Source organism: Eptatretus burgeri, chromosome 14 (assembly GCF_056783735.1).
Source record: "Eptatretus burgeri isolate ZD-2024b chromosome 14, Ebu_testis_v1, whole genome shotgun sequence".
NCBI classification, from domain to species: Eukaryota; Metazoa; Chordata; class Myxini; order Myxiniformes; family Myxinidae; genus Eptatretus; species Eptatretus burgeri.
The window spans coordinates 50,353,711-50,374,574 of record NC_140974.1 but is presented as its reverse complement, the minus strand read 5'-3'; the positions used below and the strand labels follow the sequence as shown (position 1 = coordinate 50,374,574).

Sequence of the window (20,864 nt, the reverse complement as noted above, 5' to 3'; positions counted from 1 at the left end):
GTTATATCCTTGTTATCAATTCGTGACTTTGGTTCATGTTTTCATGAGTTTTGTGGAACTGGAATGTTGAAATTTTTGCAGATCTGGCAGTGGAGTGCTCCACATACCTTGTTGTGCCTTTGTGTGTACAGTTGTTCTGACATGAGTTGTTTTTACATCCCGATAGGAGGTGACTCGTGCTCTCCGTTTCGACATTGCAGAACCTACACTTGTCCAATTGGCTCAGTTCTGCCATTTTATTAAAGCCATTCATGTATTGTCCTTGGTCTTGGGCATTTGTAATGATTCATTCTCCGTCCCAATTGAGCTGACCTCTTCTTAGCCATTCCAGTGAAGCTTCTTTGTCTATCTCCAATCTGTCCAACATTTTTTTTTTAATTTCCCTGCTCTTTTGTCTTTCTCCTAGTTGTCACTATATATCTGTTCGTATTTCATCTTGTACTTTTCTTTTGTCTTTTTTGCAATCGTTGGGGCTGTATTTGTTGCTGTTTCGTTTAGGTGTGTGACATCTTCTATTTGCACATGTTTTTGGAAGTTTTTTTGCAAGGTGAGTGAGAAATACCTTGCGTTCTTGCTTGTATACAAATTGTATTCGGTAGTCTGTTGAACTTTTCACGTACTCTGCTAATCCTATAGTCATCGCTCTTTGTACTCGATTGAGTTCAATCAGGCAGCTACCTCCTTCTCATCTTGGCAGATGCATTCTCAAAATGCACTGATTTTTGTGGAACATTTTTTAGACAGTGAGGAATTTCCTTGTTTTGATATTTAGTTTTTTGATTTCCGCTTGTTGCCAGTTTACTATTCCGCAGCTGTATTGGAACACTGTTATTGCTAGTTGGTTTATGGCTTTGATTTTGTTCCTTGGCGAGAGGTATGTTTTCAGAATCAGCCGTGTTCTTTGCAGGTATTCTTTGGTAATTGTTTTGCGCATTGTTTAATGACAAATTTGGTGTCCCTCTTTAACTCCAAGGTATTTGTAAGATGCTTTATTGTCTAGCTCCTGTATTGTTGTGCGGTATCTCGGTCGATTTTTATGTTGTCAATTTTTGTTGGTCTACCTTGCACGAATGTGCACTTGGCACACTTATCTAGGCCAAATTCCAATTGGATGTCGTTGGAGTACCGGTTCACAAATTGCAGTTGTTCTGCCAATTTTTCATGGTTCGGTGCAAAGAGTTTTAAATCATCCATGTATAGTGGATGTGTCACCTTTCCTGTTTCTTTGGACAATCTTTTATTGGATGTTAGGGTGTATCCGCATCCTTAGTCATTAATGAGGTTACTTTGTGGATCCAGAGCAAGGCAAAACAGGAGGGGGAAAAGGCTGTCTCTTTGAAAGTATGGTCTTCCATAGATCCATGGCTTTCTCAATCAGATATGTTTATTTTGGGATTTATCTTGACATTTGCATGCACTTTATCATTCATGAATGAGACCTGTTAAAACATTTTTATCGTCAATCTAGGCGATGGACAATTTGGTTCTTCTCGTATTGCAGTTTTCAAGTATGGCCTTGTTTAGTTGTAAGTGGTCTATTGTTACACAACCTCCCCTCTTGTATCCCTTCTGTTCTGCCTCTAGGCTCTTTGTGTTAGGTGGTGCTGCATCAATTCTGTGATGATTGCTGTTAAAAGTTTGTATGTTGTTCGTGGACAGGTTATTGGCCGATATTTGTGAGGTCATTGGGTTTCTTCAGATTTGTGAATGAGGAAGGTGTATTCTTCTTTTTTAGTTTTTTTGTATACATTGTCAAGGCTCGTAGGAGAGCGAACACACAATGCACAACAAGGGGGGCAGGATACATGAGGGGTGGGAGAGGAAAGGACAAACTGGGGAACAGAGACATTAGGAGATCTGTGAAAGGGAGAGGGATGGGGCGGGAGACCACAGGGTATACAAGATGGACACTACAGGGACTTTCAGGAAGGAAAGCAGGGAATTTGAAGGAGGTGGGTTTGGGGTGGATTAACAGGGGTAGAAGAGACCATAGTTTTGGATGGGGGAAGATAGGAGGTGGTGGTGAACAGCTGTTCTGAAGACCTGGAGGGAAGAGTGGGATTGCAGAGGGTGTGACAGTTTGTTCCAAGGGTGGGAAAAAGAAAGAATGAAAGAGTGAAGGTAAGCAGTGATTCTTGATTTTGATAGTTTTAACCAAAAGGGGGTTGCTGGTGGACCTTGAGCACCCTGCGGAAATATGGGAGGGGGGGGGGACATGTCGCAGACAGAGTGGGGGGAGGGGGGCGAGACCGGAGAAGAGACGGTTGAAGGTTGAAGATGGTTGAAGACCACTGACCTGCCTGCGGTGAGAGAGTGAGAGGCCCAAAGACTCAGCCTCACTGTGGGAGATATCAATGATCTTAAATGCCTTGGTTTCCACAGCATGAAGCCGAGAAAGGTGAGAGGCAGGAGCACTAGCACAGAGGGGAGAGCAGTACTCCATCAGGCTGCAGACGAAAGCTTTGTATGTGGTCAGGAGCTCAGGTGGGCCGAGGAAGGACTTTGCATGACGTAAGATTCCCAGTCGGCGACTGGCTTTGGAGGCCAGGTTGGAAATATGGCTTTCCCAGGAAAGATCATGGTAGATAGTGAGACCCAGAAGCTTGAATGAAAGGAATTTTTCCAGAGGATTGTTGAGGAAGTAGATGGCATTGGAGGGGGGGGGGGTGGTTCTAAACGGTCCTTTCAGAGAGACATAGTGAGAGTGTGATATTTGTCAGGATTGAAAGACATGTTCCATGTGTTGGACCAGTTTGTGATTTTATCCAGATTTTCAGAGAGTAAAAAATCTGCTGCATGCCGGTCTGAGGGATGACACATGGTACGGCAGAGGGTGGAGTCATCAGCAAAGAGATAAAGAGGATTTTCCAGAGAGTCGCAGAGATCATTGATGAAAAACAGAAAAAGAACAGGGCCCAGAATGCTGCTGCCTTGAGAATGCAACAGAATGCTGCTTTGAGGAACTCCAGCCTGGACAGGAAGAGGGGATGAGAGAACTCCATTTAGGGTGACTCGTTAGCTGTGGCAGGAGAGGAAGTCTCTGAACCATGAGTGGAGATGGCCTTGGATACCATAGGAAGAGAGTTTGGTGAGCAGGGCAGGGTGCCAGACCGTGTCAAAATCACGCGATATGCCGAGGGATATGGCTTTGATTTCATGTCCGGCATTTGGGACCTCCATCCATTGTTGGGAGAGCAGAAGCAGCATATCCAGTGTAGAGTAACCTGGTCTGAAACCACATTGATGATCGGAAATCAAGCCATTCGAGAAGAGGAAGGATTTAATGTCTGAAGCGATGATGGATTCCAGAACCTTGCTAATGATTGGGAGAAGGCTGATTGGCCTGCAGTTGCAGGGATCTGTTTTTTCAACTTTTTATGCAGAGTGGTAATGTTAGCTGATTTACAAGCAGATGGCAGATGACCTTTAGCAAATGAGAGGGTGAACAGAACAGAGAGAGGGTGAGCAAGAGCAGAGGAGCATGTTTTTTGGACACGTGGGCTGATGCCGTCTGGACCGGTTTCAGAATCTGTGTCGAGGTTTGACAGCAAGCTCTCCACTTTGTCAGAAGAAAAGGACACAGAGTCCAGGGACAATTGGGTGCGACTGGGTAAGGTGGGTAGAGAAAGCGATGGGTTTCGAACACAAGATTTAGATGCAAACACCGAGTTTAGGCATTCAGCCTTTTCACGTGCGGTATCAGCAGTGCGGCCATTTGAGGTAACGGAGGGGATGGAGGGGGAACGTACACCAGAAAGAAATTTGAATAGAGGCCACCAGGATTTGGAGGAGGGAGAGAGGTTTGAGAGTTCAGCCTTGAAATTAGAAAGATTCTGTGAACCATTCATCAATTTCCTGATCCCCTCGGATCAGTTAATTGAATGATCCAGCTTAGTGAACGTGGAGAGCTTTAAATTTCTTCAGTCAGAAGTTTGGGATCCCATCTGAGCCAGGGCTTTTGAAGTTTGCCATCTTTGCAAGTTTGTGTCTTGTCTTTTCTGTCTCAATTTTTCTGGGGGCATTTCCTCGAAATGTTGCTTCTTCTCTTCCAGGTTTCGGATCCATTCCACCTCCTTATTGTGTTATTTTCAATCATCATAAATTCTTTTCTTGAATTGTTCCAGTTCATCTTTTTCAGGAGTGAATGACATACTCTGCTTCTGTTTCCCTAGTTCACGGTATAATCTTTTTGGGTTGTTTTTTTTTGGATTCTCCTTTAGTTTTGGCCTTTGATTTCCTCTTTGGAATTGCTGAATCTCTCCTGTCTCCTTTCTGAGCATCTCCCTCCATCTCTTGAGTCTTTGCTTCCATGGTAGTGGTTGGTTTTTATTTGTGGGACCTTTTCTGTGCCTTCGGTGTTTTGTTATTTTTTTTTCCTGAATGAATAATACTGCTGCAAAACTCACTGTATTTATTTTTTTCAGGGGGGATGATTTTGGTTGTTTTTTTTTAAAGACTCACTATATTTTTAGTCTACTGATTGGTGTTTTGTGTGTTCATCATTATGTAGTCAAATTAATTGTGGTCTTTCTTCAGTTTGTGTCATTCTCAACTCCTCTATCTTATAAGCTAGCTCCTCTTCCAAATCACATTGTTCCTCATTCTCCTCATCCTCCTCTGCTGTTCTGTACCCCTTTGTCCTTCTGTCCATTATAATTTGTCCCTTCTTGATCTGTTTTCTGTGTGTGTGCTGCAGCCATGAATCAGTATCCTTCACCGCCCATCTCATCCAATGTCCTCCATCCTCTCAGCATTCCAGCTCACCTTGTGAGCTCACCTGGAACGTAGTTGTACCAATGTTTGCTCAGGACAATAGAAAAATCAGGGTCTAAGAGGGTGTAAAGGGGGGGGGGAGGGGGTTGCCCCCCAAAATATGTATTTGCTATCTTCTCCCAAACCACACACATACAATTTTGATGAAACTTGACCACAACCTTCATGACCCGTGATGTAGCAAAGCTTGTTCACACCATTAAAAAATTCAGGGTCTAAGGGGGGATTTGCCCCCAAAGGTATTCGCTTTCTTCTAAGAAACTACACAAATTCGGATGAAACTTCACCGCAACCTTCCTCACCCGTGATGTACCAAAGTTCGTTCACATCAATGAAAAAATAGAGGTCGAAGGGGATTTAAAGGGGGGGGGTTGCCCACCAAAAGAGGCATTTGCTTTCTTCTCCAAATCCACCAACGCACTTTCGATGAAACTTGACCACAACCTTTATCACCTGTGATGTACTAAAGAAGTCTATTGTTTTTGAGATCAAAAGGTCAAAAGGTCAACATAGGCCAAAGGTCAACAATTTTAGTGAGATTTTTGAAATCCTCAATTTTCATCTGATTGAATTGAAATTTGAAGAGAATTTATATTTCAGGTCAATGAATTCAATTAGCCAATTATTTTTGAGGTCAACATGGACCAAAAGGCCAACATAGGCCAAAGGTCAACAACTGAGGTGGTATTTCTAAAATCCTCATTTTTCATCCGATTGAATTGAAATTTGAAGAGAATTTATATTTCAGGTCACTGAATTCAACTAGCCAATTTTTTTTGAGGTTAACATGGAACAAAAGGTCAACATTGGCCCAAGGTCAAGAGCTCAGGTGATATTTTTTAAATCCTAAATTTTCATCCGATTCAATTGAAATTTGAAGAGGATTTATATTTCAGGTCACTGAATTCAACTAGCCAATTATTTTTGAGGTTAACATGGACCAAAAGGTCAACATAGGCTCAAGGTCAAATATTAAGGTGATATTTCTAAAATCCTCGATTTTCATCAGATTGACTTGAAATTTGAGGATTTATATTTCAGGTCACTGAATTCAACCTCCAATTATTTTCGAGGTCAACATGGACCAAAAGGTCAGCATAGGCCCAAGGTCAACACCTAAGGTGATATTTCTAAAATCCTCGATTTTCATCTAATTGACTTGAAATTTGAAGAGAATTTATATTTCAGGCCACTGAATTCAACCACCAATTATTTTTGAGATCAACATTGGCCAAAAGGACACCATGGGCCGAATTTTTTTATAAGATTAACAATTTTCATCCGATTGACTTGAAATTTGAAGAGGAGTTGCATATTTGGTCATTGGATTCAGCTACCAATTATTTTTGAGGTCAAGTTTGTTTTATGGATTTTGCAAGTATCGTGTTCTGCACGACGTCATCTTCTTGTTTGTCTGTTTGTTTGTCCGTACAAAACTTTCGTGTTTTTCTCTGCAACCGCTTGGCGGATCGAGACAAAATTTTCAACATTGGTGCGACTTCTCATGTAGAATGTTTAAATGATAAATATGATGTCATAGGTGACATGGTGTGACAGCCATATTGGAAAAATGGGAAAAATTTGATTATCTGTATCTCTGAAACCGCACCAAGGAAAAAATTGAAACTTGGCACATAGCAAGTACTCCTCATGAGTAATGAGTTTGATTTTTCATAACGTCATAGGTGCCTTCGTTATTATGTCATAATTGCTTATGTAGAACGCTACATCTGAATAGCATGAAAATTTTTATGGTCACCTTGGGATAAAATGCTCCACAAATTTTTTTGGATGTCATCGGTCACGTGATTCGGCAGCCATTATTATTATTATTATTATTATTATTATTATTATTATTTTTAACCTTCAAGAATCTTCTTCTCCAAAATGGGTGAACAGATTGAGGTGAAACTTTACACATATGACTGCCTATCCATGAGGAACAAAAGATTCACAATATGACATCATAAATCACATGGTTTTGCAGCCATATTGGATTTACACTAAAACGTATAAAAATCTTCTCCAGAATGGCTGGACAGATTGAGGGAAAACCACACAAATGCACCCCAAGGCATGCATGTACAAGGTTGTTCAGGAATAATTGATGTCACATGGTTTGGCAGCCATATTGAATTTAAGAAAATATTAAATAATGTTTTCTCTGGAATCGCTTAATCATTCGATGTGAAACTTCACAATTGTGATCTCGTAGTGATGGGGAATACATGTTTTAAATTTTAAATGGGTTGGACACATTGGTCTGGCAGCCAGAATTATTTAATTTTTTGATATGGGTTTGAAATTTTTTATTGTTATTATTTTTTTGAATAAGGCTGACTTGGCTGTGCCTGGATGGGTTGCAGGGAAGAGAAATCGCAGTTGAAATGTGAATCCTATCCAGGTTCCTCCTGATGACTTCATCTTTTCTTTTTGCTTGTTCGGATTCCTTCTGATTACTCCAATGCAGTAATGCTCCAATTTGGTCTTCTATTTGATTTGAATTGAATTTATTTTAATCCCATTCTGATTTCAATTGAATAATAAAAAACGTCATGGGTCAGGGTCAGGTGTCCGATCAAAGCGGGACGTCTTGGTACCCGATCATCACTGCCAGCAGTTATAAAGTAGCAGTTCTAATTATGTCTCTTATTATTTACATAACACACCATTACACAAACGCCACACAAAACACACCACAAAAGAAGTCCAGGTGAGGGTCTGCAATCTCTGATTGCTCTTTTTCTTGTTTTGATTGCTGTTGTGTTGCCAATTCGTCGGACAGTCAGTGCGTTGTTTAGCTAAGGGTATGAATTATCAAATTACCAGACATTAACCTGTCAGATTGGTGCTTCACATGTAGCCATTGGCCATTAAACTGGGTGTCCCATCTGCAAGCATCTGTTGGTGGACGTTATAGATCCAACAGTCTCTTTTGCAAAGAGAAGTTATCACAAGCACGCTGAACAAATTACAATTTCCTGCCCAAATCACCTTCAGTTGAATATGAGGCTTGGCCAGCCAGTTTGTGAGACACTTGTGTCAAAAACTTTCCATGACTAATCTCACAAGAAAGTGTGAATAATTGGGGGGTTAAAGAAGTAGCTGTGGTAGTATTATCATTGAGGAAAATGGATAAAAAAATAGTTTTCATAGTGACTCACCCAGCAGAGATGAAGCCATCATACGTGGAGTCATTAAGATGTATGGGACTCCCATCCCACTGCATTACGTGTCCCTCTGGGGCAGAATATGACACTACTCCATCTGTATGCAAAGACGGTGGTCATCAATGATCCATTATATTCGAGGCATGGCACATCTACCACAGATTGATTCTGGAGGCATGTGGCACGTCCACCAAGCAAGAGATCTACCTTGCCTTCAAAATCAGATTGATTCTGAAGGCAAGGTAGATCAAGAGCTGAGACGGTGGTCCAACTGGAGAGAACATGGACATACCCATGCAATATACTCCTCTGATAAAAATGGCAAAACCTATACAGTGCAAACAGCTGGACAAGGTGAGCCAAAAACAAGTCTCGATCCCCAACACCACACCCACACATTCACAACACCCAATGGAACCTCCATCAACCACGCAACTCACAGTCACCATATCCAACTCGGAAACTAACCCAGCCACAAATGTTCTTGCCCCGGAAACACAAAAAGAAGAACGAACACACACACACACGCACACACACACACACACACACACACACACACACACACACACACACACACACACACACACACACACACACACACACACACACACACACACACACACACACACACACACACACACACACACACACACTTCTGCATCCTCATAATACAAGACCAGATCACAAATATAAACGAGCAGAGCAGACCATCGAAGTAATTGGTATTTGTTGCTTAAGGTTTGGCAAAATAAAAATGCTCCTCAATTGAGCTTTTGCATTGCCACGTGACCGGAAACGAATTGTTTCCTCACGAATCAAAATGGACATGCCCCGGGGTCTATTGGTCTGAGGAAGCTCACTGTGAAGTGGGTGAAACGTCGCCTGAGACGTGATCTGCTCTTGCTTGCTTATTATTAGATTAACAGAGTAGATCTAGTTACTTTTTGGTTGGATGTGCTTTTTTCCTTTAAAAAAAATGATACATTAAAAAAAAAGCAACAACACAGATGAGGTGCAAGACTCCGATAAAGAGAAATGCAGAAAAATTACATGCCCATTTAACTGTGACCTAATCATGTGATGCTGCATTGTGGCGAATGTTTTCACATAGTAATCCAATGTGGAAGTAACAATCTCAATACCGGGTATGTTCACCTCCAGCAGCAATCACTTCCCTGCATTGCACCGCCATCACAACGACCATGTGAACATTCATATCTGAGCCAGTGGAGTGGCATTCCATGGCCAAATCAGCTCATCGAGGGTCTGTGGCTGTGTTGGCAATGGTCGAATGCAACAATCAATGATATTCCACAGATGTTCAATTGAATTTACATCTGGCAAGATGGCATAACAGGGTATCATGACATGATCATTGACATTGTCAAGAATGTTCCTTGTTTGAATAGTGCTGTAAGCAGGAGCATTATCGTGCATAAAGATGATTCCTGGACCATGTTGTTGAAGGGTAGGCAACATATGTTGCTATGACATCTCATTTATGTATGGATCTGTCATCAGATTGCCATGGATATGGATGATTTGGTGCAAAAGGTTTCAGCAACACCATCCCACATCCTGACACTTCCACGTCTAAATGTGCGGCTTCGTGGACACAGAATGGGGCGTATCGCTCATTGGGTCTTTTGTTGATCTGTGCACGTCAATCAAGGAAAAATCTAGATTCGTCACTGAATATAAGACCAGGATATTGCTTCTTTGTCCATTGGGCATGCTGATTTGACCATTGAAAGAGTAATTGGATGCGTCACAGTGCAAGTTTTGGATTCTGAACAGGATGACAAGCACAGATCTCTGCATCATGGAGACGCCTCAAGATGGTGTTGACACTTATCCTGCGAATTCGAGGGAGTGTGTTTGCAGTACTTTGGGCAGTTTGAAACCACTTGCATAGTTGGCCCGTGCAAATGTATCATTGCTGTGCAAGAGTCGTTATCCTGGGACATCCACTTCTTGGCATATCTCTTGGTGATCGAGTGGCTTGTTAATGTCTTCTGAGAAGGTTCTCTCATGATGTGAAGGAGGCTTGCAACATGGCTAATGGAAGACGCTGCATTAAGTTATTGAACGATTTGATTCGTCTCACTTTCTGATTCACATGCCATTGTAATGGATTGTTACCTCTGCCACCGAAGGTGAAGGAGGTTATGATTTCACCCCTTTCTGTCTGTCTGTCTGTTTCTCTGTTTGTCTGTCTGTCTGTGTGCAGGACATCTCAAAAAGTTGTGGACGGATTCGGATGAAACTTGGTGGACACGTTGGGTACATGACCACGACGAATTGATTTGAGTTTGGTGAAGATACGAATCCGGATCTGGATAGGAAAATTATTTATTTTTTAAAGTGATTCTTCACCATTGAAAGAGCCAAAAACGATTAATTATATAGAATGATATTTCAAAAATGTATGGGGCCCGATATGTTCTCGTGGATCAGGTATTACATGGCGGAGGTATGCACTCTACCGAGTGCCCTTCTAGTTGAAGAATGTAATCAGTGTGTTTTTTTTTTGGACGACCCACACACTCATGTTTTGGAAAGATTGTTTTGTATTTCCTCAGAATGCCTTGTGTCACGTCTAAAAACATGAGGGTGCATGAGCTGCATTGCGTGAAACTGCTGAATGATTATTGCATGAGGGAATTGCATTGCGTGAAAACTTGCAATCAGATGTTCTGCACATCCCTCGTGCCAAAAAGGCACTTGGAATGAGCACTGAAACAGTCCTTCAACAATTGTGCACAATCAATTGCACATGTTCATTTTTAATTTTTCTTTTTGATAGCAAAGAGTGTGTTCTAAACAAGGTGAATCAGAATAATGTATCAACACTTTGAGATGTTTTTCATCTGCTCAAATGTATATCTTTATTTATTCATCTGCAGCCTGTGGCTACTTGGCAGCATCATTTTTCTGGGTGCGGCTGTGCCGCTGATGCAATGTCCACTTTACCAGCACACTGGTACTCATTTTTGCCAACCTCAGAAGGATGAGAGGCTGAGTCAACCCTACCTGGTGTTAACTCAATAGCCCGATAGGGGCTTGAACTCAAGACCCTATGATCTTAAGTCAGCCACTTTAACCATCAGGCCAAGCCAACACCAGGCCTTGCTCAAATACGAGTTGATTATTTTTCATGTCGATCAGTCAGGGGTTCCCCTGCAAAAAATAGGAACGTTAAGTGTTTGCCTTGACTATATTATGCATAAATTTTCATACAAATTAATTATGGCATCTACAAAATAATGATAATAAATAATACCATTCCTTTTGTGCCATAAAGGCGCATTGGACTGCCGAGGCAGTTTCATTGGCAAGGACAGTCCTGGACAGGTTTCCACTCCAACGCAGGTTACCCCAAATGTTTATTACCCCAGTACACTGGTACTCATTTCACCAATCTTGGAAGGATGACAGGCTGAGTCAACCCAACCTTATGTTAATTCAACGACTAACAGGGGCTCTAACTCAGGACCCTTAGGTCCCAAGCCAGCCAACACCGGGCTCATCTACAAAATACAGCACTTTAAAGTGTTTGTATGAGGGCGTACCAGAAGTCATGAGCATCAGTGCATTCCAAACATTTGTGTTGAATATAGTCGAACACAAGTTATTTGCGACATCGAGCCATCTATCCACTACAATAAAAACAAAGGCTTTGTACATACACAGCACTGGTGTTCCCACAATCCATTGTGACAAAATGGCCATCAATGACATATCATTCACCAATGTGTAGTGATTGAATTCCTCATGAAAGAGAATAACTCAGCTGCAGATATCTACGGCCAACTGAGTCAAGTGTACGGAAATGCTGCATTGGCGCTAGCAGTGTCAGAAGGTAGGTGAAATACTTCAAAGACGGAAACACGAACATCGTCGATCAGCCACACTATGGTCAGCCAAGAAGTGCTATGACTGAACGCAATGAGCAGAAAGATGATGCACTCATCAGTGAAGACCGAAGGGTGACAGTTAGGGAATATCAGGGTGACAGCTAGGGAGATCACAGAACAGCTTGGAATAGGACACCATGTCGTACAGGAGATGATAGTGACCTTGGGATATCGGAAAGCTTGTCCTGTTGGGTTCCCCGTTTGCTTGCGAAGGAACACAAAAACATATGCATGAATGTGTCATCACAGTTGCTTCAACGACATATTGTCGAAGGTGATGATTTCCTGTTCCGTATCGTGACTGGTTATGAAAGCTGGTTCCACTATTTCATTCTAGAAATCAAGCAGCAAAGCATGGAATGGCATCACTCCATATCTCCAAAAAAGAGGATTGCCAAAAGAGTACCCTCCGCTGGCAAAGTTATCGGAACCACCTTCTGGGATGCCGAGGGATGCATACTGGTTGATTTCTTGCCCAAAGGGGAAACCATCAACGCAGCTCGCAACGTTCAGATGCTCAAGAAACTGAAACTTGTGCTTCGGGAAAAGCGCCCGGTGCAAGAAGCTGTCATCTTTCAATATGGCACTTCACACTGCTCGTCTGAAATCAGAGGAAATCTCAAAGAATGGCTGAGAAGTGCTCCCCCTCCCCTCGTACAGTCCGGTCTTGGCCCCATCAGACTATCATCTGTTTGGGCCCATGAAAGATCACATGAGAGGCCAACAGGATGAAAACGATGAGGCAGTCCAGATAGCTATGCGTAGCTGGTTGTAAAGTGTTGGAATGGACTTCTACCACAGCAGGATTTTAAAGCTCGTGCAGTGCTGGAAGGAAATGCGTGCATCATTCTGGAGATTTTGAAGAAAAGTAATGTGGTATGTCTTGTTAATATTGGCAATATCAGTTTTCTTACATGTACCTTTGTTTTACTGTGCAACAAACATGCTCATGACTTTCGGTGTGACCCTCATCCATTATTCTGATTTACCCTGTATAGTAACAGTTGCCGGACTCGGCCAAATTGCTTGGTTCAAATCCCGACAAATCGCACCAGAGCAGTCACATCAGCCAACTGATTCTGGTACTCTGAGCAGGGTCTCGGGCCTATTTGACACGCCCCCTACTGCGGTGGATTGCCAGAGTCAGTCGGGTGATGTGTTGGGAACACCGTGCGCCCGGTTTCCGGAGAAGCGACCGAGCGGTGGTCGTACGTTTTGTACACACATTTGTACATATTTTGTACATACCTGCACAGGTACGTTTTGTACTGGGCGCTAACTGTCACAACCCCAATCAGTCCTTTAACAGACGTTTATAGCCATTGTGGCTTGTGATCAAAACAACTCAAATCACTCTGAGACAAAGTGAATTTATGAGTGTATATTTAACAAACCGGAGGAAATACAAGAAGCAACAATTATTGTTTGTTTTGTGTAATTTTTTTGATCGTGTAATTTGAAATAAACACGGATCTCACGACAAAACGCCACAGCGGCACTCGCTTACATCTGGGATGATGACGTCAGAGCATCGCTTCCCTCATTCTCTCCTACGCAACGACGTCATTACGCTTGTGCTAAAGTTCAGTGTTAAAGTGCATTTTATTTCCTCAAACGTTCTTGTACATTAAAGTATGGTACTGTAACGTATTCATCCATAGCTATGGCTCATAAAAGGAAGATAAGTGCTGAAGGAAGTGATACGAGTTGAAAGAAAGACAGGGAAGCGGTATCGTAAGAAAGTAAATTATAAATTTGAAGAAGGTTCGACGCTGGTTCCCACCTTACGGATATTGCACATGACTTTTGCCTTGTGATTACAACGTTGATTACGGAATGCAACAACAAAGAATAGATGGTGGTGTGTGGTCATTGTGTGACATCTTCCAGTGCAGTGAAAATTACCAAAACACGTAGCTCTGCGATAGAAAATATGGAACACATCCCCCCACTATCTTATTATATATGTGGGAAAAAGCACTCCCGATTTACGAACTTTCGATTGAAGAATTACTTTTCAGGAACGCATGTTATTCGTAAATCGAGACATATATATATATATATATATATATATATATATATATATATATATATATATATATATATATATATATATATATATATATATATATATATATATATATATATATATATATATATGTATTGGGTAGTCGATCTAGTCTACCCTTATTATCAGTATTTCCGTCGATATGTTTGTCTGTCTGTATGTATGCATGTCTGTTCGGTCCAGTGCTCCGTTAATACAATGGTGATTTCGATGAAACTTGGGTGGTAGGTTCAGACCATGAACGAGTTGTGTGCAAATGAGAACCGTTGCTATGGACCCATCCGTTGCCGAGCAACGGACCTTTGAAATTTAAAAAAAAATGTAAAAAAAAAAATATCGAAATTCAAAAATCAAACTCTGATCGTTTGTGGGCAACACATTCAGCCTCCTTGACAAAAAAATTCAGCCCGCTCCCATGAAAACTGTCGGAGAAGATAGACTTTGAATGAACCCTGGTCGAAAAAAAATAAAAAAACCAAGTTCGTTATGTCTCAGATGAGTCAGATATACATGAAACTGGTATGGTAGGTTCATGGTATGTCCTAGTTATGTTTGAGAAAGAACCGTTGCTATGGACGCTTTTGTTGGCTAGTAACGGCTGAAAAACGACTAAATTGGACTTGATCGACTACCCATGTCCACCTACTGGCTAATATATATATATATATATATATATATATATATATATATATATATATATATATATATATATATATATATATATATATATATATATATATATATATATATATATATATATATATATATATACCTGGTGTTAACACAGTGGTTTGGGCAGCGGCTTGGGATCCAAAAGGTCCTGAGTTCAAGCCCCGTTGGGCCACTGAATTAATACACCAGGGGGTTGACTCAGCCTGTCATCCTTCCGAGGTCGGCGAAATGAGTACCAGTATACTGGGCCGGTGTATACCCCGGTTAAAATAGGTGTACCATATCCCTGTGTCGTAAGAGGCGACCAGGGTTGCGTCAGGAAGGGCATCCGGCGTAAAACATGTGCCAAATCACTCTGCGGATCATGCGGATGATCCGCTGTGGCGACCCCTAACGGGAGCAGCCGAAAGAAGAAGAAGAAGAGAGATATATATATATATATATATATATATATATATATATATATATATATATATATATATATATATATATGTATACACACACACACACACACACACGAGTTCATTATTACCTGCCCAAGCACAGCCGTAAAGCTCAAGGCGCAAGCATACACTCATTGCACGATCGGTGACGGGGACCATTCGGACATATCGCGCCACCATGGGAGGGTTCAGCTCTCGAATCTCGACATTTTGCGTGTTGTCATTTCCACGCAGCACCTGCGAAGCACAATCGAAGTACTATTTAAATGATCGATAAAAATCACTTATTGGTAAGAATCCATACCGCAACATTCCTTTTGGCGTTTTTACTTGTCATTAAATTACAACTTACATGCATCTGAGAATGTCATCACAAGGAAAGTCAACGCTAATATTGACAGCCTTTGGTAAGTTCATCGAGAATCTTTGGTGTATCTCAGGTGGAAGCACTCAGAAATGTGCTTGTAACTCAGAATTGAATTACTGAATGTCAGAGGGTGTTATAGACAATACGAGCTGGGCATGAAGACCTCCCTGAAGGTCATTGATGAGCCAGATGATTTTTTTTTACTGGTAATACAATCGCAGCACCAGACTAACTTGTTTTCCAGAAGCTTATCATCGAAATCCTTAACATTGCTGCCTTTAGATGGATACGAACCTTCAACCTATGGAATTCCAGTCTGGTATAATCACCAGTGGGTAACAATAGCATACTCGATTAACCCTTCCCTTACAATGTTGACATAGCTATAGCAACATACAAACTAGTCATCATTGGTTGCATAGCATTTAGATGTGAAACTTCACAAGCATGAAAAAGATGGTGGGGGGGGGGGGAGAGGATGGAAGGGGGAGGGACATGTATCCCACTCTTCCCCTCTCTTCCCCTCGGTTCAATGCCTGCTTACCTGCTCCCCACGACGGTTTCTCCAGGGCAGCCATCTGGTGCTGTCTCGGCTGTATTCGAGTCGGTAAGTGCGTGCAAATTCATTTCCTAGGCCACCAGCATGACGTCCTTGCGTTGCTACTAGTGTGACGAGGTGTAATCGTCCCAGGTCGACTTGCAGGAACTCCCCGTCACCTGGTGCCACCGGCCAGGTGGCACACCATGCTCCATCTCCAGCCTCCGTGCGCAATCTGTTAGATATACACATAAAAAACGAAGTAGTGTTATGTTTATGAGGGAGCATGCAATAGGTAAATGAAGACCTTGGATGCCATGTATATTCGTGTTTAGTTTTATGATATGACAACTTACCATGGATTAAGTGTTTGCTCAAGTAAGGAATCAATGTAAGATATTAGTTGTGAGGTTGGGAAGTTTGTACTTTCAGGAATATCTAGAATCGGCTGTCTCATCTCTTCATCCTCCTCTGTGTGATTGAGCAGATTCAGGTGGTATGGAGGAGGGGGCATCAAGTTTCCCCCAACCTGTCTTGTATTCTCAAACCCACCACGTGTTTCTCAACCCACCGCATTTTATGAAACCTGCTGCAAGCCTGGCTTGCACTTTGGCATATATCTTGAGAATCACTGCCTGTGTCATCATGAGTGTGAGTGTGTGAGTGTGTGTGTGTGTGTGTGTGTGTGTGGGTGTGTGTGTGTGTGTGTGTGTGTGTGTGTGTGTGTGGGTGTGTGTGTGTGTGTGTGTCACACAAGGGAAGATAGCTCGATTTATTGTGGTGATCATATTAAGTGTAATTTGTTTTATCTTGTCCTTTCATGTAATGAACTAGTTATATATTTCCTAAGAAATGTCCTGCACTTCATATCTGCTGCCATTTTGTGAAACGAGCAATCAGGTAGGTCATTTGGGGTCCCTGGAAAGTTAAAGTTCTTCTGAGTTTGATAAAGAGCACCAGATTCACCCCAACAGTTCACAGTACTGCATTGACTGCTCAGTGTCAACCAGGTAAGAAAAACTCGCAGTCAGCCATCTTTTGCCAAAGTCCAGTGTGGGACGTGGTAAATGTCTGAAATGTATACGAATACATTCTGTTCGGATTGCTGCTATACACGAAACAACATTATCATGATAAGTCACGATCATCACTATCAATGGGCTAACAGGATGGCCTAGATGTATTCACACTCGCCTTTAAGTTGTATAGCCTAGGTTAGAATCCCGACCCAGCTATAAACTGTCATCCCGGTGGGTGTTTCATAGGCAGGGTGATTCATCAAGGTGTGTGCGCCGTCCCTCAGATGGATGTTAAATGGGAATCTCATCTGCCAGCATTCGTTGGTGAACGTAAAAGATCCCATGGTCTCCTTCACAAAGAGTTGGCAAGCTATCGCCAGCACCATCGCCAAATTACAAATCCCTGACCTAACCAGCAGAGGGCATTGCATCAGCGGCACAGCCACCCGCTCAGCCAATGATGCCACCTCACAGCCTTGCGTTAGGAAGGAATGAATGAATCATTCTCATCACCATTGGTGCTCAGAAAGAATATCCAGAAATGAACACAAAATAGATTTAAATTTTTTTCATGAAGAAGCTGCACAATCAGTACACAAAGCTGGCTTACCTGGCATACTTAGCTCCAGTTGAATCGTTCCATTCGCTGGAGGCTGTGATATCCTCATCTGCAATGCTGCCATCTTCCATGCCAAGGGGGTATCGGCAAAGATCTGTTCTCCATACATGTGGGCAGTGGATTTGTAGGGTGGGGGTGGAATGGGGAGTAAAGCAGACAGCAGAGATGCTCCAATTTACCAATTCGAAGATGTGGAAGAATATGTTTGAATGCACAAAAGAGCAATTCGTAACACAGGTTATTAAAGCAAAATTAATTGGCAATTATAGTAGACGTAATAAGTAATTTAAACAACGTTATCTATCGCCTTTGAGCTGTCCAGCCTGGGTATGAATCCCGACACAGCTATAAACTGTCATTCTGGTGTCTCGCAGGCAGGGTGATGCATCAATGTGTGTGCCGTCCCTCGGATTGATGTTAAGCTGGTTGTCCACATCTGCCAAAATTGCTTGGTGGACGTTAAAGATCCTTCAGGAAGAGTAGGCGAGCTATCGCTGGCACCTTGGACAAATTCCAAATTCCTGTTTCCTTCAGTTGACCGTCCGTATTGATCACCCAGTTCACGAAAGTCTTTCGTTTAAAAAAAGTTCCCCAGCTGACCCCACAAGAAGGTGGGAAGAATTAGGGTAGTAGTCGCAGTAGCAGTAGTAGTAGCAGTAGTAGTGGTAGTAGTAGTGGTGGTAGTTGTTGTACCAAGCCTGGTGTTGGCTTCGTGTTTAGGGTGCCTGGCTTGGGATCCTAGGATCCTGAGTTCAAGCCCCGTTGGCTGCTGAATTAACACCAGGTGGGGTTGACTCAGCCTGTCGTCCTCCTGAGGTCGGTGAAATGAGTACCAGTGTACTGGTAAAAGGGGCACTACATCAGTGGCACAGCTGTGCTCCAAGTAATGGTCGTAGTGGCGACTGGTCCAAGATTGTGCCAAATTGCCATGGAAAAACTAATTTGGCAGTTGCAATGCTCTGTTCAAGAGGATGGTCCACAATAGTCGTCGTCGTCGTAGTAGTAGTCGTAGAAGTAGTAGTCGTAGTAGTAGTAGTAGCAGCAGCAGCAGCAGCAGCAGTAGCAGTAGTAGTGGTAGTAGTTGAGTACAACTACTACTACTTCGACTGTGTTACACATAGAAAGACAAACACTTATCAGATAAAGAACAAGCCATTTCTGCTTTGATGATTTTTGTTCCATCCTCAGATGAACTCAGACCCGATGGGGAGTGTGGTCAGGCGCTTTGACCCAATTGATGACATGCATGGTGGGTGGAGACATCGATCTTGATCCAACAAACATTTGGTTCAGTTGCAGGACTGACTTAATATTCACTGATTCACAATTGTGTCCTTGGTATCCTTTCTTTGTTTACATGAAAGAAAAAAAAATCTTCATATTAGAACTCAGTAGCTCTGAAACAGTAACAATATGGTAAAGTGTTGGCATGAACCCAAACACGAGGAAAAGCAAAAGAGGGTATAATACACAAAGTGTAATGAATCTAATGATTATTATGTAAAGTTAAACAGCTGCACAGACAGACCAGGTATGCAGGACCTCACTCAACACAGCTGCTTGTCTCTCATCCTTCTGCACGTGACCGCCCATCCCAATACCCCTGCTACTACTATCCCCTCCCAACTCGAAATATTCACATAGCTTCGTGCAACGTTTGTCACACGAGGTTGAGCTGGCTGTACTGCTCGCTGAATGATGGCTGTCAAACACGGCACGTTACTTAAGCATTTGGAGATCTACAGTTGTCCATCAAAGCACGTGAGATGTCACATACACGCGCTTTGGCTCATGGTGAAGCTCCACCGAAATTACTGGGATGTCGATCATAAACGTTGAATTTTCGATTCGAGGATTTGGAATGACAATCTTTGAAGATCATGATCAGATCCAGTAAATGGACTGGGGTTTTTGAAATCAGTGTTGTTTCACTTCAATATAGGTCTACTCATAAAATTCCTGGGATTGGCAGAATTGGCTGCAGACACCAAGAGGAGTACAAACTTGCCTCTGAACTCTCTAGCCTGGGTTCGAATCTTGGCCCAGATGTAAGTTGTCATACTGGACTTTTACAGGCACAACGGAGTCGAGGCATTAATATGTACGTCGTCCCTCGGATGTACGTTAAACTAGGAGATCCTTCTGACAGCATGAGTTAGTGTGTGTTAAGATCCCACTGTGTCCTTCGTGAAGAGTCGGTGAGCTATCGCCAGCACCATGAACAAATTTGAAATACTTGCTCTATTCTAATGCACAGGGGGGACACAGCATCAGCAGCACAGCATGCTCCCAGCAAATGATGAAACCCGCAGCCAAGTTGCTGCATACACAAGGAAAGGAAGGGCGAAATTCCTGAAGAATGATTTCTTTAACTCGTGCACATGTTTTGTCCGTTCATTGCTGTGGTGCAGAGGAGGGAACCTTGAATTGATTTGAAGAACATCTTTGTGCTTGACTTGATAATCCCTGGAATGACACTCCATTGAGCGCATACCTCCACCAGGCTGAACAGTTTACGTTTTGTATCCCACTGATCGGCCGGATCTGGATTCGGACTTGAACCAAATTCGAACGGGCTTGTTATTGTCACCTACCCAACTCATCCACCAAGATTCATCCAAATCCATGCATAACTTTTTTGATATATCGTGCGAGATATGTCCTTTTTGGCCCAATCTCTCAATGGTGAAAAAATCACTTTAAAATTCTCGGATCCGGATCTTCACCAAAATCAAAGCAATTCGTCCTTGTCACACCCCAAACTTTCCACCACGTTTCGTCTCAATCCATCCACCACTTTTTGAGATATCCTGCTCACAGTTAAACAGACAGACAGACAGACAGGGGTGAAAACATAACTTCCGTCCACCTTCGCTGGTGGAGGTAAAAATAATAACAAGTGGTGCCAGGCACAACAAATCCGGCCCATTTAAGGCATAAAGGTATTTTGGGGATCAAATTTAAATTTGATACATCCTTAACCTGAATGTTGATTTTAAGGAATAGAATTAGGAATATTTTCGTCTTAGTTTGAAGTCAATTAAACCATTTTTGACGAAGTTATGACCGTAAAATGATTTTGACCTTTTCGTGACCTGACCTTGACCTTTGACCTAATTGGACCAAAAGTTAATGGGGTCGTCCGAGGTTCATTACCCACCTGTGGATACAATTTGACAGTGTTTGAGCCAGACGTTTTCCCATAAAGTTGTATTTTCGTAACCATGTTTTAGTTTTAATGGAAAACTTGTAATTTTGACCGATGACCATAACCCCCA

General features: G+C 42.2%; 1 protein-coding gene across 6 annotated transcripts in view; it reads right to left on the bottom strand.

The window, feature by feature from the left end:
- LOC147013161 (discoidin domain-containing receptor 2-like) overlaps positions 1-20,864 on the bottom strand; it is an 83,776-nt gene that overhangs the window by 33,869 nt on the left and 29,043 nt on the right. For all 6 annotated transcript variants that reach the window (XM_085854778.1, XM_085854782.1, XM_085854777.1 and 3 more), the window contains 4 exons: positions 17,578-17,680; positions 15,955-16,183; positions 15,133-15,280; positions 7,938-8,040 (listed from right to left, as the gene is read on the bottom strand). In XM_085854778.1, the coding sequence (XP_085710904.1) occupies positions 7,938-8,040; positions 15,133-15,280; positions 15,955-16,183; positions 17,578-17,680 (583 nt within the window). The remainder of the gene's footprint in view (positions 1-7,937; positions 8,041-15,132; positions 15,281-15,954; positions 16,184-17,577; positions 17,681-20,864) is intronic.